Genomic DNA, 18,382 nt, shown 5'->3' with positions numbered 1-18,382 from the left:
CACAGAAGAGATGACAGGCGTGCGCAGAATTAACTGTAGAAAAATCGACCAACTCCAGCCACAGGCAGACAGGATTTGATTCCCTGAGGCTTCGTGGACTCTGGAGCACATCCACCATGGGGAGTAGCTCCGCCTGCTTGTACAAGATTTTCCACAATTTTTATTTACTTATTGAAGAGGTAGAGAAATACAGACACACAGAGAGTCCTTATCTACTGATTGATTCCCCCAAGTGCCCATAGTGTCCAGGGCTGGGCCAGGAATGAAATCCAAGTCTCCCGTGTAGCTGGCAGGGACCTCGTGAGTCGAGCCCTCAGCCCTGTAGTCAGAGACGAGCCAGCACAGCCTCACACCCGGGTGTTCTGATGTGGACCGCAAGCCCCGAGGCTGACACCCCTGTGTGAACAGGATTCGTGCATGTAATGGTGTAGTATTTCGCCAAGAGATTTCTGACTACATCATTCTGGTGATCCTTCCTAAACTGAACATTGTTAAACACTCGCCTTACAGTGTCAGCGTCTTCTATGTATCTTGGTGAGGTGTTAAAAAAATTAAGTGGATGGGACACATGTTTACACAAAAACTAGTTCTAGAATATTCAGAGCAGCATTATTCCTAATAGTCTTTAAAAAAGGAAAATTTTAATATTTATTTATTTGAAAGGCAGAGTTACAGAGAGAGACCAAGATCTTCCATCCACTGGTTCACTCCCCAAAGGGCCCCAGTGACTGGAGCTGGGCCGTGCCTAAGTCGGTAGCTTGCCCCAGGTCTCCCACATGGGTGCAGGGGCCTGAGTACCCAGGCCATCCTCCTCTGCTTTCCCAGGCACAGTAGCAGAGAGCCCGTGTGGGATGCTGGCCCCTCAGGAAGCAGTTGTACCTACTACAGTACCGCACCAGCCCCATAACAAAAACCCTAACGTTCATCAAGTGATGAATAGATTTTTAAAATGTGCTCTATCTGAACAGGGGAATATTAAGCCATAATACATATTAATGAGGCTATAACATCGGTGGACCTTGCAATTCTACTGATATGAAATGTCCCACTGGACAAATCCATAGAGACAGAAAAGAAAGCTGGGGAATGAAGTGAAAGAATAGTTGGAGTGACTTTCCCATCACCCAGAGTGTGTCCTTTGGGGCTGATTGACTTGTTCTAGAATAATATAGTGTTGATGGTTACACAACATTACAAATATTCTAGGACTGGTGCTGCAGTGTAGGCATCCCCTATGGGCACCGGTTCAAGTCCCAGCTGCTCCACTTCCAATCCAGCTCCCTGCTAATGTACCTGGGAAAGCAGCAGAGGATGGCCCAAGTACTTGGGCCTCTACACCCCATGGGGGATGTGGAAGAAGCTCCTGGCTTCTGGCTTCACTCTGGCCCAGCCTTGGCCATTGCAGCCATTTGAGGAGTGAACAGCAGATGGAAGATTTCTCTTTCTCCCTTGGCCTCTTTTGTAACTGCTTTTCAAATGAAAAAATTACAAAAAAAAAAATCTGTAAGCCAGTTAACTACCATATACCTTAACATGGCGAATTTTATGTTACATGAATTTCATCTCAATTTTTAAAAATCTGCCTTAAAAAGTTGTGGGAAGCAACACAAAATAAATGAAACACTTGCGATTTGGAGTACAGAAAACGTGCTTTCAAACCTGGGCTCCCCACGCTGTGAAGTCTTCAGGCAAACTCTGCACCTGCTCTCCACCCAGTCAGCGCAGCCTCCCCAGGTAGCTGTGAAGATTCAAGCTGATACGTTATCATCACTCAATAGATCACTACCAAATTGGAGAGGTTCAGATTTTCAGTTTCCTAATCTCTATTTAAAAAGAAAATAAATAAATAAAGCTTTGCATGAAGTTAACTGATGATGTGTGAAATGAGCTAGCTAGAACTAGGTGAAAGTTTAGTCATTTGCTTATGAGATGACTCTGTCTGGCAGCCGAGTTGTTACAGCTCAGCCTGATTGCACTTTCCCCGGGACGTTTTACCGTCACTGTCTTCAGTTCCCAGCACCTGGGAGACCAGGGAAATACAGAGGCAGACACTGCTTTCCCTCTATCCTCTGCTGTTTTCCTGTAACTGAAGTGGACTATCCCTGACGCTATGGGAATTAGAAAAAAAAAAAGTCAAAACATTCTTTCCAGAATCAAATTGGCCATCCAGTCATTTTCTCTTTTCTGTGTTCAGTACTTTTTTTAAAAAAAATAAAGTTTATTTGAAAGAGTTACAGAGAGAGAGAGGAGGAGCGGAGCGGGGGAGAGGGTGTCTGCCATCCGCTGGTTCACTCCCCAGTTGGCCACAACGGCCAGGAGCCTCTTTCAGGTCTCCCCCGTGGGTGCAGGGACCCAAGGACTTGGGCCATCTTCTACTGCTTTCCCAGGCCATAGCAGAGAGCTGGATCTTAAGTAGAACAGCCAAGACTCGAACCAGCATCCAAATGGGATGCCAGCGCTGCAGGCAGTGGCTTTACCCACACTATGCCACAACACCAGCCCCTCAATATCTTTTTTTAAAAAACTATAATACAGTGGGTGTCCAGCATAGTGGCTCAGATACCACTTGGAATGTCTGTATCCCTTATCTGAGTGTTTGGGTTCAAGTCCCTGTTCCACTCCCTCTTCCAGCTCCCTGCTGATGCAAACCCTGGGTGGCGGAAGGCAGTTGGGTTCCTGCCTCCCACATGGGAGATCAGCACCCAGTGGCCTGTTTCTGCTTCAGCCTGGTCCAGCCCTGCTTGTTGGAGGCATCTCAGGAATGAACCAGGGATGGGTCATCTCAGTCTCCCTCCCTCCCTTTTTGTCTGCCTTTCAAATAAAAGCTTTTAAAAACCAGTAATTTACTAGTACCATTTAATACTTCAACCAAACGTGGATTTAGGCGTCTTGGTTTTTTCTTACATCCGTGCCTACAGCAGTTTCCAGCACTAAAGAGACTCCCTCAGCTTTACACCGCAAGGTTTTCAGTCATCAGCATTCCGAGTTTTTCTTGAGACGTTATTGTTTCTAACAAGTGGGCTGCTGTAGCCAAACAAGTTCTGACTGCCCCGAGGAATTTCACTTTCGGTAGCCAGTTACACAGCAGCGTGTTGGGAACAGCCCTGTTGGCTGGCGTAGCCCTTCCTCCTTTTCCGTGTTTTGCAGATCAGCCCCAAGTTAAAGGGCCGGAGGTGACGACGCCGTGTCTGTAACAGGGACAAATTGGCCTCTTCATTTCCTTGTGTTCTTTCAGGATTTCAATGATGAATTCCCAGATCTGGATGGAGTGGTTCGGCAAAGGCGGCAAGACATGGAAGGGTACAGCAGTTCCGGCTCCCAGACCCCCGAATCGGAGCACTCCCGAGGTCTGGGAAATCTCTACTTCTCCACCCCAGTTTGAGTCCCTCCCTCTCACCTCCCCATGGGAACCTGGAGACAGAGAGTAACCTGGAGACAGTAGCTTCAGACTTCCGGAGCTATGCCTTGCCTGTGTGGATAAATTCCTGATACTTTGTGCGCACTGCACAGATGTCTGAGACACGCCAGCAGGGTGGTGTCTTCTTAGCTCTTACTTCCGTAACATTACCGTTCGAGCTGAGTCGTCCTGGTGTGCTGGGGGCAGAAGTGAGGACACAGACCGTCCTCCTCCCACTCTTGCCTCTCTGGGGGATTTCGGGCTCCAGCCAGCCCAAGTCAACTTGCAGGAAGATCCACTGATGTGTTTGACCATCACGCACATTAAGGGATTGCCTTGGTTTGTGGGGGATGCTGTGTTTTTAGTGCCTTGGAGAGAAAAGTGACCCCACTGCGTTTCTTGGCCTGGTAGATTTCCATGTGACAGAATCCCAGACAGTTCTGAACGTCTCCAAAGGAGAAGCAAAACCAACCCGGGCAGATGCCCACGTGAAGAGAGTGCCAGAAGGCAAGGCCAAGAGTGTCCCTGCCCACAGTAAGCAAGGGGACTTTCTCAGGGGTTTCTGTTGTAACTTGTTCACTCTATGACTGCCTTTCATATTTCCACCCCTCCCTCCCTTCCTGCCCTAAGTCTTGGCTTGCACACTCACTTAGGCACTGAGCAAACAGTCCCCCATCCCGTGCTTCCCATCGCTGTTGTTCACGGAGGTCACTTAGTCGTTCTGAGTACTTCAAGGTTATGATCCAGAAAGTGCTGGCAAACCTCCAATTATGAGCAACAGTTGAGAATCACTTACTGATTCCAGTAACATAGGCAGTTATGCTGGTGTACCAGCGAGGCTGGTGTTGCCTTGTTCTCCATTAACAAGCTTGGTGCTTAACACAAAGATGACCCTCAGTAAATACATCTGGAATCAGCCATGTTGGACTGACTCTTGAGTATCAGCTACCGTGACAACCGGAAGATTTATCTGTAAATTATCTCCCCTCCCCCCCCTGTTCCCCACCAGGACATTGCTGGCGGAAGGAAATGCATTCTGTTTTTTATAAGCATTGCGTTTTACTTCCCACCCAACAGGTCAAGTGGAAACAAGTGGAATCTTGCATCAAGTCAGATCTCAGAAATGCCCGACTCTCCACCATATTCTTATATTCTATGCAATTGTGTAAGTAAACCCGTTTCCCAGGAATGACTTTTTTATCTACAGGCATAATCTCTTCCTGTCGCCAAGACCTGTGGTATAGATCACTGGAATGTGAACCGTGTATTTTATTTGCAAATTTCTTTGTCCTGCTGACTTTTTGCCATATACTTAGGTGAAGTTTTCTAATGACTGTACCAAACCTGGCAGGGGACTGAGCTCCTACTGGATACTATTAATTGGGAAATTGTTCTGTGAATTATGAAGTACGTTTGCCCTTGTCACTTATTTTTCCAGCTGTCCCATGTCCTCTGGACAGAGGCCAAAAGAATTTTAAAATGTCATCCCCTTTACTGAGAATACAGGCGCTAAGTGTTTCCACGTCCAGTCTGCTTTACTCAGAATAGCCTGGCCCAGTTTGACACTGTTCTTCACCCAGGAGGATGTGCTCAGACCTCCAGCTAAAATAAGGATTCCAGAGAACAAGGCTGGACACTGTGCAGGGTGCCCCAGCTGTGGGGACAGTCCCAGGAGAGAGGTGAAGCACTGGCCTTGAACAGCCCTCTCAGAATGGCCATCATTTACTCATCGAGGCTGGTGCTGTACAGTTTAAGGCCGTGCAGTTTTTTGAAAGGCATCAGACGATTTTAAAAATGTCTTTGGCAAGTCTCTTTAGCCAAGTTATGGTGGAAGATGCCTTGCTGGGAATGCAGTGTTGGCCTTGAGCTTGCTGTTTTATGATCGGCTTCTGGCTGTTAACCTGTTGAAGATTTCCCTGTCACCCTTTGCAGTGTCTGCGCGTTAATCATCTCGACCTTCTACATGAGATACAGAATTAACACTCTGGAGGAGCGCCTGGGGTCACTCACCTCCTTTGTGGACAGCCCTAATACTGAGTAAGACACTGGCCTCTCTGTTCTCATCTGCTTGCTGTTCAGACTCACAGAGTCGCTGGCCTGAACTTACCATGCTTCTTAGCAAACTATAATTGAGGAAGAATTTTGTACAGAACATTTTGTTAAGTGTATCTGTAGAGAGTCAAGAGATGGGAGGCTGCTGGAAACAGATGACCTATCCACATGAGTTGCTACAGTATCGCCAGTGGCCTGCCAGGAAACAAGCTTAGTTTTACATTATCCTTTGGCCGTGACCTTGGCCCTTTTTTTCCAACTATACAGCTTTGTCTTAGTAAAATGGCAGTGAGCCAAGCACTTCAAGCAGCACATTTGGTCGTGTAGAACTCTTTATATTGATTTGTTACAACATTCTTGAGCACTGTAAAAATCCATGGTGGGACTAGTAATTAGGTGGACATGTCTGAGATTTAAAAAAATGAAGAGGGCCTGCGCCGTAGCTTAACAGGCTAATCCTCCGCCTTGTGGCGCCGGCACACTAGGTTCTAGTCCCGGTTGGGGTGCTGGGTTCTGTCCCGGTTGCTCCTCTTCCAGGCCAGCTCTCTGCTATGGCCCGGGAAGGCAGTAGAGGATGGCCCAAGTCCTTGGGCCCTGCACCCGCATGGGAGACCAGGAAAAGAACCTGGCTCCTGGCTTCGGACCAGCACGATGTGCCGGCCGCAGCGGCCATTGGAGGGTGAACCAATGGCAAAAGGAAGACCTTTCTCTCTGTCTCTCTCTCTCACTATCCACTCTGCCTGTCAAAAAAAAAAGAAAAAAAAAAAAAAAAGAAGAGATGTATGTATGTATGGGGAAGGCAGACTGACAGCTCTTCCATCTCCTGGTTCACTACCCAAATGCCGCATCAGCTAGGCTGGGCCAGGCTGGACACCATTCAGGTCTCCCTCATGGACGTTCTGCTGCTTTCCCAGGCACAGAGCAGGGAGCTGGGTCAGAAGTGGAGCAGCTAGGACTCAAGCAGCACTCCCATATGGGATACCGGCCCCTCATCATTTTTTGGGCTAGGGGGGCATGCATGGCTTAAATATGTTCAGACGTAAAGGTCTCCTTTTAACTTTTTCACATGAATATTTTGACACATTGCCTAAAAAGTAGCAAATTGCTGCATGTTAGAAAGCACTTTGGCTGGCGCCGCAGCTCACTAGGCTAATCCTCCACCTGCGGTGCAGCACCCTGGGTTCTAGTCCTGGTTGGGGCACCAGATTCTGTCCCGATTGGTCCCCTTCCAGTCCAGCTCTCTGCTGTGGCCAGTGAGTGCAGCGGAGGATGAGGATGGCCCAAGTGCTTGGGCCCTGCACCCGCATGGGAGACCAGGAGGAAGCACCTGGCTCCTGGCTTTGGATCAGCACAGCGCCGGCCTTGGCGGCTATTTGGGGTGTAAACCAACGGAAGGAAGACCTTTCTCTCTCTCTCTCTCACTGTCTAACTTTTCCTGTCAAAAGAAAAAGAAAAAAAGGAAAGTATACTTTTAGCCTGTGTTAAATGTAGAAGTAGGGGTGAGCATTTGGCACGGCAGCTGACGTGCCCCCACCCCCTACTCGAGTACTGGGTTCGAGTCCCAGCTCCACTCCCCATTCCAGCTTCGAGCACATGTACACTCTCGTAGGCAGGAGGTGGTGGCTACAGTAGTCGAGTCTCCACCAGCCACCTGAGACCTGGCTTCTGCCTCGCCCAGTCCTATTAGATCCATTTGGAGAAGAAAGCAGCAGATGGAACTGGGTTCTCTCTACATCTCTGCTTTTCAAATAAGTATTTTTTACATAAGTATTGTTTTCATATAACCCATGTGTGTCCGAGTCATCTCAGCGTGACTTCCTGTGTTCATGCCCGACATGTGAGTGCTTTGTCCCTATGTGCTACGTTGCACGTGTGGACAAACTATTCACGTATGACCACGGCAGTCACGTACGTGTGCCAAGCTGCTAAGAAGGAACTGCAAACATCTCCCTTCCGCAGCTTCCTAACCGTTCTCATGTAAATGGCTCCTCCCATTTAAAAAAAAAAAACACGTAGGCGATTGGGACCAGCAGGAATGCCTGCACCGATGCTGGGTGCTGATGGAGAGATGGGCAGGGAGTCAGAAACCACGTGCTTGAGTAAGATGCCCGCGTTTCGCTGGGAAGCCGAGGCCCAGTGCAGCCTGTTCCGCAGAAGTAGCTGCAGGGGCTTCCGGCTGAGCGTGCAGGGCCTGGGTCCACTCCGCGTCCCGCCTGTGCTGTGGGTGACTGCAGGGCCTCGCTGACGTGAACCCAGGCGTCACTCACCCTGTTCTGCTAGAATCTCGTTTTCTGCTCAGATACATGGGGAGGTGTTCGTTCTCCTTCGGTCTTGCCCGCAGTCATTTTTTCGCGTTGTTCTTACAGGCAGACAGCACCCTCCGGCCTGGGCTCGCAAGTCCAGTTAAACGTGGAAGTCCTCTGCCAAGAGCTTTCAGCTAACATAGTGAAATTAGAGAAGGTGAGTGACGTCTTTCCCGGCCCTGGTGGCCAGCGGGGCCGTGTCCGCCAGGTCCCGCACCCAGACTCCACGCTCTGTGTGCAGAACAGGCGGCGAAGAGTATTTGCTGTCTCCGCTTCATCTGCCTTGGAACTCACGGTTGTGCTGGCCTTTTGATAATCTTCCGTGGTTATTTATCTGTACCGTAGGCCAGTCAGTGAGCACTTACACTAAGACTCAGTGTAGAGACACAGTAGGGAATCAACTGGAAACATTGGCCCAGCCACACCTAACAGAATGCACCCCCAACTCAACCCGGACTGACTGTCCTGATCCATCTAGTACCATGCTCCATAGCAGGTGCAACCCTGGGAGGGAGGAACCCTGGGAGGGAGGCAGCCTTGTTCTTCTAGGATAGTGGAAGAATCTGTTTCAGATTGGCTTGTTCAAGGTGATGCCAGGCACACAGGCAGACCTGGAACGTGCACCAGGCCTGTCTCAGTGCCTGGCGGTGCGTGCCGCCCTCTGCTTGAGAGCTTCTCCCAATTCATCAAGGCCACGACGTACCCCGGCTCGGCCGTGTCTTCCTGCAGCAGGGCGGTGCCAGAGCAGAGCTGGCCGTAGCTTGTGCGCTGCTGGAAGTCAGCAGGAGCAGGGGCGAGAGAGGCCCCGGAGTTCATCCGAGTCAGCGGGTCTTCCTGTCTTCTCCCCTCTGCACTGCCATCCCCTACCCGCTGATCACTGCTATGTTTTCTAAGCTTGTCTTCTAGGGGAGATTCGCAGTCAAGAATCAAGTGTTCTGTTAGACCCGCTACTGCAAAGGCCCGGTATTTGGTAGCTTTCTGTAGCATCACAGTTGCACTTACGTGGGAACAAGAATGAGGGACAGATGAGAGCTTCCCGATTCCCTCCTCTGGATGGTATCTAGCATTTCAAGCTTTCAGAGCAAAGGTGTCTCACAACCACTGTTCTGTACCACGTGAGAACAGATATTCCGACTAATCCCTGTGTCCCCCGGCAAACTGGGCAGTTTTTCTTTAGAATCCAGATCAGCCTGGAGGAGGGATGGGTGCACCACCAGCACTTTTTCCCTTCTGAAACACTCAGTGCTCCTGAGTAGCTGGGTTCGAGTCCCAGGTCTGCTCCCGAGTCTGGCTTCCCCGCTAACGCACTCCCTGGGAAGCGGCAGTGATGGCTCCCGTAGTTGGGTCCTTGCCACCCGCTTGGCAGAGCTCGATTTGAGTTTCCTGCTCGCAGACATTTGGAGAGCGAAGGTGGCACACGAGTGCTCCCTGGCACTTGTCGCCCTCTGCCTCGCAGGTGTCTGAAAGAAATTTTAAATGGTGCATTCCAAGGGTTTTTTTCTGTAAAGAAATGCTTACCCGTGTTTGGCTTCCATCCTGACCTGCACAGGGGAGTGGTGTTTTCACTTGGCGTTCACTCTGTCCTACAAATCCTAGTCTTTGCATCAGCAGCAGGTGCACGCCTGCGTTGCTTCCCACTCTCCTGCCAGGCCCCGCCAGACTGGCGCACTCTGCAGTAAGGGAGCAGATAACGGGAAGACTTGTGCACAGCAGGCCAGCAACCAGCCTGTAGCGGGCAGGGCAGGGCCCAGTTTCGAGGCCAGGGAGGGCCACCATGGAACCAACAGAGACCTCCTGTAGCCCAGGATCAGTGTAACTGGATTTGGGGTCAAAATGCACAGGCTGACATGCTAAGAAGTTCTTAAGTTTCACGCCTCCCTCAGAGCAATCACAATCTATTTGGTTAGCCTTCCCCCGGAGGTCATCGGGCAATAACACAGTGCCGCTGGGCGGGGTGGAGATGTTTGGCATGTGGCCTGGCTCTCTCTATCCAGTACCAGCAGTTCCCCTCCACTGGACAGCAGTGGAAACTCCAGGATCAACCCTGCCTGGGCCGCGTGATGTGCCTGCTTCCAGTGTCTGTTTCTGTTCACTGCCCCCTCTGATGGTGTAGATCGAGGTCCTGTGTTGGTTTCTTTTTGTTTTTTCCTGATGACTACTGCCGTTGCTCATCTCAGATATTCATGGCCATTTGGGCTTTCTGTGTGAGTTGCCTACCTCACTCCTTTTAGTTTTTTTGTTTTTTGTTTGTCTTTGCAGGTATGTTTCGTACACTGTGCATTTTGGTTATCTTGTTTCTTTTCCTTTTCTATCCTTCCACACTCCTGTTTTTCCACTTATCCTTGGACCCCGAGGGATAGGTGAGGAGCATGGGGGGAGACGGTGATTCCTTTGATGGGTCATGAACTACACAGCGATTCTCCTAGCACTGGACGTGGCATTAGTGGTGTGTGGTCTTCCAGAAGTTCATGGGAAAGAACCTCATGGATTTCAGAAACTGCCTTGCACCATAACAAAATCAGGTCATCTGTCTGTTCCGTTTTTTCCCATGGACTTCTTCAATTCCCTCACGTAGTAGAGAGCCTGGTTTCAGAGTCACTTCCTTGTTCTCGCTACTCTGCCCCATGCTGCCTGGTAACTGGTCATGTTAGTCAGGCTCTCTGGCCTTCGGTCTCACACATGCAGATGGCCTTTGCATGGTGCTGTGTGGCTGGGGTGATCCTGTGTCAAGGCACTGGCGCATGCATAGTCCAGCCCCTGCCCTGAGCCCCAGGGGAACAGCGTGTCCTCTAAGAGCCCAGTGTTTACATTCTGTGTCTCTGCTTGCATCACAGTACTGCTGCCTGAAGATTCTTTGCTCCAAGTTCATTTACTGAAAAATATTTACTAAGAATACTTGCAGTGCCCAACCCTAGACTGTCAATCCAGTCTGTCCCTATCTCTCTGGAATCTCCATCTTGGACCCAGCATTGTGGCCCGCTGCCTGCAGGGCCGACATCCCATATAGGCACTAGTTCAAGTCCCACCTGCTCCAGTTCCAATCCAGCTCCCTGCTAATGGCCTGGGAAAGCAGCAGAAAATGGTCCAAGTGCTTGGGCCCCTGCGCCTGTGTGGGAGACCCAGAAAAAGCTCCTGGCTCCCAGCTTTGACCCAGCCCAGGCCCGGCCACTGTGGCCAGCTGGGGAATAAAACAACAGATGGAAAATGTCTTTCTGTATCTCTTCCTTACTCTCTGTAACTGATTTTCCAAGAAACAAAGCTTTACTGAGAAAGGACAACAGGAATTCACCATCTTCCAGGCATGGTGTATAATGGCTAGCAGGAATACTGTTTCCCATTGTCTCACGTAAAACGCACTTGGGTTATACCTGGTGTTGCCAGTTGTTCTTCTGTCATTGCTCTGGGCCTCTCCTGTCATTTTTCATCTTGGTGTGACTTTTTTTTTTTAGTCCCATCTCTCACTCTCGTAGACGGTCACAGTTCCAGGTCCTGAAAAAGCACGTATTTGCCTCACTGAAGTGTTAAGTGCTCTGTAGCTTTGTATTCTAGGTAGAGCGGTCTGGAGCAAAAGCCAAAGCCCTGTGGTCTCCCCTGTATGTGACAGTAAGAGCTGCTCTTTCCTGACTTCTAGATACAGAACAACTTGCAGAAGCTACTTGAGAACGGCGACTGAACGGGCAGGTTGCCTGGGCCCACGTCATACCTCACGTTTCCCCCTGCGCAAGGTGCTCCCCGGCGTCTGGCGGATGCTCCCTGCTGGTCAGAGGCGCGAGCAGATGAGAGCCCAGACACGTTTGCACTTGGAGGGCTCCAGCTCAGGAAAGGGGGAGGGGGAACAGTTTGGTTCTTGTGCAATAAACGTCGAGCTCGACCCTGGGAGGAAGTCACTGCTGCTGCTGCCCGGAGCACACAGATCCCCCTCGGGACGTCTCTGGCAGCTCCCGGGGTCCGTTCCGGATGGGTTGCAGTTCAGCCGTGAGCAGGATGGCGTCAGCAAACACTCCACTCCCCGGCCACCCTCCGCCTCTCTCCCGTACCCTCTCCTCCACCAGCCTTCACACCGCACCAGCGAACTCACTGTGATCCTTTGAATGAGCCGTGAGTGTCCAAACAGGCAGTCGACGGCGCCAAGTGGACAGATTGGCTTCACAGAAGTCACATCTGCTTGTCTTTTCTTTCTGCTGTTTTCTTCTTGTTTACCTGCATATCTTAGTGTCGCAATTCAGTTTTGGCAAGAATGCCAGGAGAAGTAGACTCAACGACCCTGTGTGTGTGTTGTTTCCTTCTGTAACTGATACTTAATAGCAGTGATTCTCACCCGCACCTCGAGACAACAGTCTGAGGCACTGGACTCAAGTACTAAATTCCACTCACTATGAAACCAAAACTAATCTGTAAACCAAAAGAGGTAATAGTGTTTTAATACAGAATGACAAACACTGAATTTTTTATATTGTAAGTGGACTGCGTTAAGCAGTTTGGAAACAAGATGTCGGTATTTAAAGCTAAAACTAACCCATTTCAGTTTAACAATAGTTACGTTTTCTTCCTTTGCTGACGAAAATTAAGAAATAACTGGTGTTTGCTAACTTTATGATACGGATTGGCTGGTTTTTGTTAATTATTTAGGGTACCATGAGATCTCTAAGTGCAAAAGATATCCTGTTCCTATCAGTAATGCATTTTTATAATCATTTCTATGAAATGTCTTTTGTTTAATCAGATAAGCTAATAAGTGAGTTGGTTCCATCATTTGTATTTGGTAGCCTAGTGGAGCAACTGTGCCTGGTGCACCAATGGCTTTTAATAAATACTCATTGGTTAAAACCTCCTGCCAACACTGTGTTGTGTCACTTTGTCAATTCTCTCAGGAGCCAGCATTGTGGTGAGCAGGTTAAGCTGCCACTTGTGAAGACAACATCTCACATGCATGCTGGTTTGAGTCCCAGCTGCTCCACTTGCAACCCAGCTCCCTGCTCATGCACCTGGGAAATCAACAGGAGATGGCCCAGGTGCTCAAGCCCCTGTACCACCGGAGAGACGCAAATGGCGTTCCTGGCTCCTGGCTCGGGCGTGGCCCACCTATGGCCATTATGACCGTTTGGGAAGTGAACCAGTGGATGAAGATCTCCCTCTCTGTTACTGTGCCTTCAAGATAATAGTTGAAGTTTAGTTTTTAAAATTTAAATTCTCTCAACTAAGACTTAACCACGCGTTTCAACTCTTCTACCACCTTCTCTAGCTCTACTACCCCATGTGCACTTCAGACCTACTCCTCCCACGTATTCATTTCACCACTCAGAAGTGATTTAACTTACATTGGGTTGCAGTGGTATCCAAGAAAATTAACTTTGAAACCACAAAAACAATGCTTGACTGCTGGACGTGACTGTGGCAAGATAATTAGCCATTTCCCCCACTTGACTGATAACTCAAAGCAGGAATGGCAAAAATCAGAGTTGTGGAGGCCGGAGTCGCTCAGTGGGTTATGCCACCACCTCTAATGCTGGCATCCCATGAGTGCCAGTCCAAGTCCCAGCTGCTCCACTTTTCATGCAACTACCTGCCCATGTGCCTGGGAAAGTGGCAGAAGACAACCCAAGTGCTTGGGCCTCTACCACCCACGTGGGAGGCCTGGATGGACGTAGAGGCTGCTGGTCCAGCGCTGGCCATTGTGGCCATCTCTCAGACTGTTCCCCTCTTTCAGTAACTCTGCCTTCCCAGGAAACAGAGGAGGGTGAGGAAGAGAAGAAATTATGATTACTTTTCTAAAAACATGGCCTCGTCAGGCAAGTCATGTACAAGTACTGTGTTCACCGTTTTAAAAATTATTTTCACACCTGACATTCCAGTTCAGTGTTAAAGGCTTTATGTGTACTGAGATCCCACAGATTCCCAAGTGTGTCTACCTGCCACCTCTGCAGAACTTTACAACTGGATGCAAAGTCTACAAGGCTCAGATTTCACTATTAATATTCTGATATCTACAGGCCGGCGCCGTGGCTTAACAGGCTAATCCTCCACCTTGCAGCGCCGGCACACCGGGTTCTAGTCCCAGTTAGGGTGCTGGATTCTGTCCCGGTTGCTCCTCTTCCAGGCCAGCTCTCTGCTATGGCCTGGGAAGGCAGTGGAGGATGGCCCAAGTCCTTGGGCCCTGCACCCGCATGGGAGACCAGGAGAGGCACCTGGCTCCTGCCTTCGGATCAGTGCGGTGCACCGGTCGCAGCGCGCCGGCCGCGGCGGCCATTGGAGGGTAAACCAACGGCAAAGGAAGACCTTTCTGTCTATCTCTCTCACTGTCCACTCTGCCTGTCACAAAAAGAAAGAAAAAAAAAGAAAAGAAAAAACTTTGACTTGCAAATAAATGGAAGACCTCTCTAGGCCGGCGCCTTGGCTTAACAGGCTAATCCTCCGCCTTGCGGCGCCGGCACACCGGGTTCTAGTCCCGGTCGGGGTGCCGGATTCTATCCCGGCTGCCCCTCTTCCAGGCCAGTACTCTGCTATGGCCCGGGAAGGCAGTGGAGGATGGCCCAAGTGCTTGGGCCCTGCACCCGCATGGGAGACCAGGAGAAGCACCTGGCTCCTGGCTTCTGATCGACGCAGGGTGCCGGCTGTAGCGGCCATTTGGGGGGTGAACCAACGGAAGGAAGACCTTTCTCTCTGTCTCTCTCTCTCACTATCCACTCTGCCTGTAAAAAAGAAAAAAAAAATTCCGCCATCTAGGAGTTTATCCTAAAGCAATTGGATGCACAGTTTCACATACTACAATGTTCTTTGATGCCTTCTGCCAACAGTGGTCAACAGCAGTAACAGTTAAATTATGTAGTTGTATTAATAGTTGTGAAAGAAAGGCATAGAAATCACATTAATAGGACAGCAGAAACTGGATGATTATCAAGAAAATCCTACATTTATGTGTGTATAAATACACACACAATGTCTTCTGTATCCTAGTTTTGTATAATGAACAGTCATTGCCTTGTTTTTTAAATCAAGTTAATTATTAACTAAAACACTTGGGTGGCTCAGCAGGGAATTGGATCCCACAGCAGCCTCCCCATCCTCCACCTAACAGTTCTGCTGGACCTTTACCCTCAGCTGCCGCGGCTGCTCACCTGCCGGAAGGGAGAGGACGGTCCGTCAGCTCCAGATGTAGTTACGGTGCTGGCTTCGCGGATGCCATGGTTGGCTGCTTTGGTTTTCATTACTGGTTCCCAAGTCAAAATGCTAAGCAGGTGATGAAGCCCAGCCCTGTGCTTGCTTATTAACTACAAATCACCAGAAACCAAGCATCTAGAACCTACGTACGGTGCAGGCGCCCAAGGACTTGGGCCATCTGCTTTCCCAGGCCATAGCACAGAGCTAGATTGGAAATAGAACAGCCTGGTCTTGAACCGGTACCCATAAGGGATGCCAGCACTGCAGGCTAGGGCATTAACCCACTGCGCCACAGCGCAAGCCCCCGTTCTTTTTCTATACATTGGTTTTATTTTTTGTATTCTGCTTTTTAAATCTGTAATTAAGTGTGAATTATTTTAATGATTAGGAAATTAACAGTCTTCTATAACTTCCACATGGTTAGGTTATTGTTGACCTCTTGAACTCTGAATGTTTAGAATACCTTCCTACATACACTGCATACTCTAAAGCATTTTATACATTCATTTGTAATATTAACAGATTCATGTCAAAAAAATTACAAAAGTAGTCACTGAGTGAAGCATCTATGACCAGTGAGATATAGCACTTCTTTGTGTCCCGATTCTGTGTCCTGATTCTCAGCCCTTTTCTAGTTTAAAAAGAACCAAAGACCTGTTTACTTCGTGTGTGCTTACCTGCTTCTAAACACTCTCCCTTTTTCTGTTTGCTTGCCCACACACAGGTCCACAGTTTGTGGTAGTGAGAAGTGGGAGGAAAATTTAACCCATGCCTCCCACAAGGAAGACCACTACTGCAGTAGGTTTTGATGAACCACACGCTCCATTCTCCTTAGGTCTTCTAGAATTCCTCCAAGGCAACAGCTGATCCCACACAGGCTCTGCGATCCAGGACATGAAGACGCAGTGCCTGGCTTCTGCCCTGGCCCAGCCCAAGTTGTAGCAGACATTGGGGAGTTGAACCAGCAGGTGAAGAAGTCATCTCTCTCTCTCTCCCCCCTCCCCTATCCCTCATCACTCTGCTTCTCAAAGCGATCAAATTCCTCTAGAAAGGTTCACTTTGACTGCTTTTGCTGGAAATGACCTTGATTATATGAAGCCTCCGTCACAAGGACGCCAGCGCGTCCTAGAAGTCAGAAGCTCACGTCCGTTTGTTCTGCCACCACTGTGCCTACTTCTAGCACATTACAGGCAGCAGCATGTCTCCTCCTGTCTCCAAAAAGCTAGTGATGTGTTGACAGTGTTGCTTGTTTGGTTTCCAGTTGCCCCCAGGCCACAGGCATAGTTTTAGTGGGATTTCATCTCCCTGCCCCAGGTGACAGAATGGCCCATCTCCTCTAGACCTGGTTAGTCCACATTCTTGGGTCCTGGCCACACAATTCTTTGTTCCTTCTCCATTCAAGGATTTCAAAGCATGACCTCTGTCTCTTCCTGTCTACCCCTGAGTGCCCTAGCAGGAAGGAACAAAAATATTCCCAAGACCTAGACCTGGGCACTGCTGGCTCCGTGGGGAGAGCTCTACAGTGGGAGTGCAGTGTAAGGCTGTGGGACCCCGACGGAGGTGGAACTATTAGCTGCGGAAAACAGTGTCTGTGCAGTCTGTCCAGCCACATTCACAGCAGCACTCAGCAATGTAACTCTGATGTGTAATTTACTTAGTGAACTACGCATGTGTCAAGTGTACAATTTGATAACTTTAAACTTAAGTATGTACTTGTGAAATCATTTCCACAATCAAGATAGTAAGTTTATCATTTTGCAAGAAATACCTTTGCAGTCCCTGTCTTGTACCCCGCCTACATTCCCCCATTTCAAGCAAATGCTGACCTCATTTCTCTCTGCAGATTATAGCTTTTGCTAAAATTCTGTATAATTTGAACTACACAATACGTACGTTTTTCCCAAGTTTTTTCACTTAGAAAAAAGTCTTAAAATAATGATGCTAAGGATTTAATTTGAAAGGCATTATTATAGAGGGACAGAGAGACAGAGATCTTTGATCCGCTGGTTCACTCCTGAAATGGATACAATGGCTGGGGCTGGGCCTGGCGGAAGCTAGGAGCCTGGAACTCCATCGGGGTTCTCCCACGTGGGTGGCAGGAGCCCAACACTTTGGCCATCTTCCACTGCTTTCCCAGACACCTTAGCAAAGAGAGAGACTAAAGTGGAGCGGCCGGAACTCAAATCAGTACCCCTATGGAACGCTATCTTCACAGTGCTGCACCACAGCACCTGTCAGTTATTTTTTACATTCTTCAATTGTTCACACCTTTTTATTGCTCAATAATGTTTACACATACACACTCCAAATTGTTTAGCCATTTGCCTGTGGAGGGCCATCTGAATTTTTCCTAGTTTGTTTATTGCAAATAAAGCTACAACCATTCTAATACAGGTCTTTGTAGTATGGATATGCACTTTCATTTCTCTTAAATAAACATCTAGGAACAGAATGGCTGGACCATATGGCAGGCGTAGGTTCAACTTTTTAAGTAACTACCCAATGTTTTCTTCCAAGATATGCCATTTGCATTGCCATCACCTGTGTAACAAATGTCCATTGCACCACATCCTCATCAGCAGATGATGAGTAATCTTTCAAGTTTTAGATTTTGAGGCCAGCAAATGCCCTGCCTGAAGCGCTGGCATCCCACATGGGCGCCAGTTCTAGTCCTGGCTGCTCTACTTCTGGTCCAGATCTCTGCTGTGGCCTAGGATCACAGTGGAGGATGGCCCAAGTGCTTGGGCCCCTGCGCCTGCCTGGGAGACCCGGAGGAAGCTCCTGGCTCCTGGCTTCAGATTGGCACAGCTTCGGCCGTTACAGCCATTTGGGGAGTGAACTAGTGGATGGAAGACCTCTCTCTCTGCCTCTACCTCTCTCTGTAACTCTTTCAAATGAATAAAATAAATCATTAAAAAAAATTTAGATTTTACAATATAGATGTGTTGAAATCCATGATGACTGAGTACAGAGAGCCTGCACTCACCTCAGTCATGGAGAACATTCCAGAACAAAGGAAGGATGATGTTTCCAAAGGACTGGGGGAAATTTCCAGTTAAGAAGTAGAACAGCACACAGACTCTGAGACAGCCGAGAGGAGATATAGAAACGTCACCACCAGCAGCCACCACAGCCAGCCCCAACAGGGTCTACATCTACAGCCTGTGGCCTGGACACCATCTTGCTGGGAAATTCTAAGAAAGGGGCACCACAGCCCTCACTGCAGAACTCCAGTCTTCCATTCCAGTGTAGCCTAGGGAGTTGACTGGGGTCTGAGGGACCACTCTGCTCTGACAAAGTAACCCACGTTGCCTCCATCTCAATCAAGTTCTAGACTATAACTTCCGTGGAGCCGCTTCTGAACTATTCTGACTCAGGGAACAGCATGCAGCCTGTGACTGCCAGAAGCCACCAAGAACAGAGAGAGCACCTTGCAGGGCAGAGAACAGACCCCATTCACCCTGTGACTGGG

The 18,382-nt window shown here is 49.0% G+C and overlaps 1 protein-coding gene across 1 annotated transcript in view; it reads left to right on the top strand.

The window, feature by feature from the left end:
• GRAMD2B (GRAM domain containing 2B) overlaps nucleotides 1-12,585 on the top strand; it is a 69,370-nt gene extending 56,785 nt beyond the window's left edge. Inside the window, exons 9-14 of the mRNA XM_062189240.1 lie at nucleotides 3,236-3,347; nucleotides 3,809-3,931; nucleotides 4,475-4,562; nucleotides 5,330-5,434; nucleotides 7,816-7,909; nucleotides 11,384-12,585. Coding sequence (XP_062045224.1) covers nucleotides 3,236-3,347; nucleotides 3,809-3,931; nucleotides 4,475-4,562; nucleotides 5,330-5,434; nucleotides 7,816-7,909; nucleotides 11,384-11,425 — 564 coding nt within the window. The 3' untranslated portion in view covers nucleotides 11,426-12,585. The remainder of the gene's footprint in view (nucleotides 1-3,235; nucleotides 3,348-3,808; nucleotides 3,932-4,474; nucleotides 4,563-5,329; nucleotides 5,435-7,815; nucleotides 7,910-11,383) is intronic.
• Nucleotides 12,586-18,382: the final 5,797 nt, after the last annotated feature.

The sequence above is a fragment of the Lepus europaeus genome, chromosome 4, assembly GCF_033115175.1.
Source record: "Lepus europaeus isolate LE1 chromosome 4, mLepTim1.pri, whole genome shotgun sequence".
Lineage (NCBI taxonomy): Eukaryota > Metazoa > Chordata > Mammalia > Lagomorpha > Leporidae > Lepus > Lepus europaeus.
Note: the sequence above shows the minus strand (reverse complement) of the source record. Positions and strands in the feature narration are given on the sequence as shown.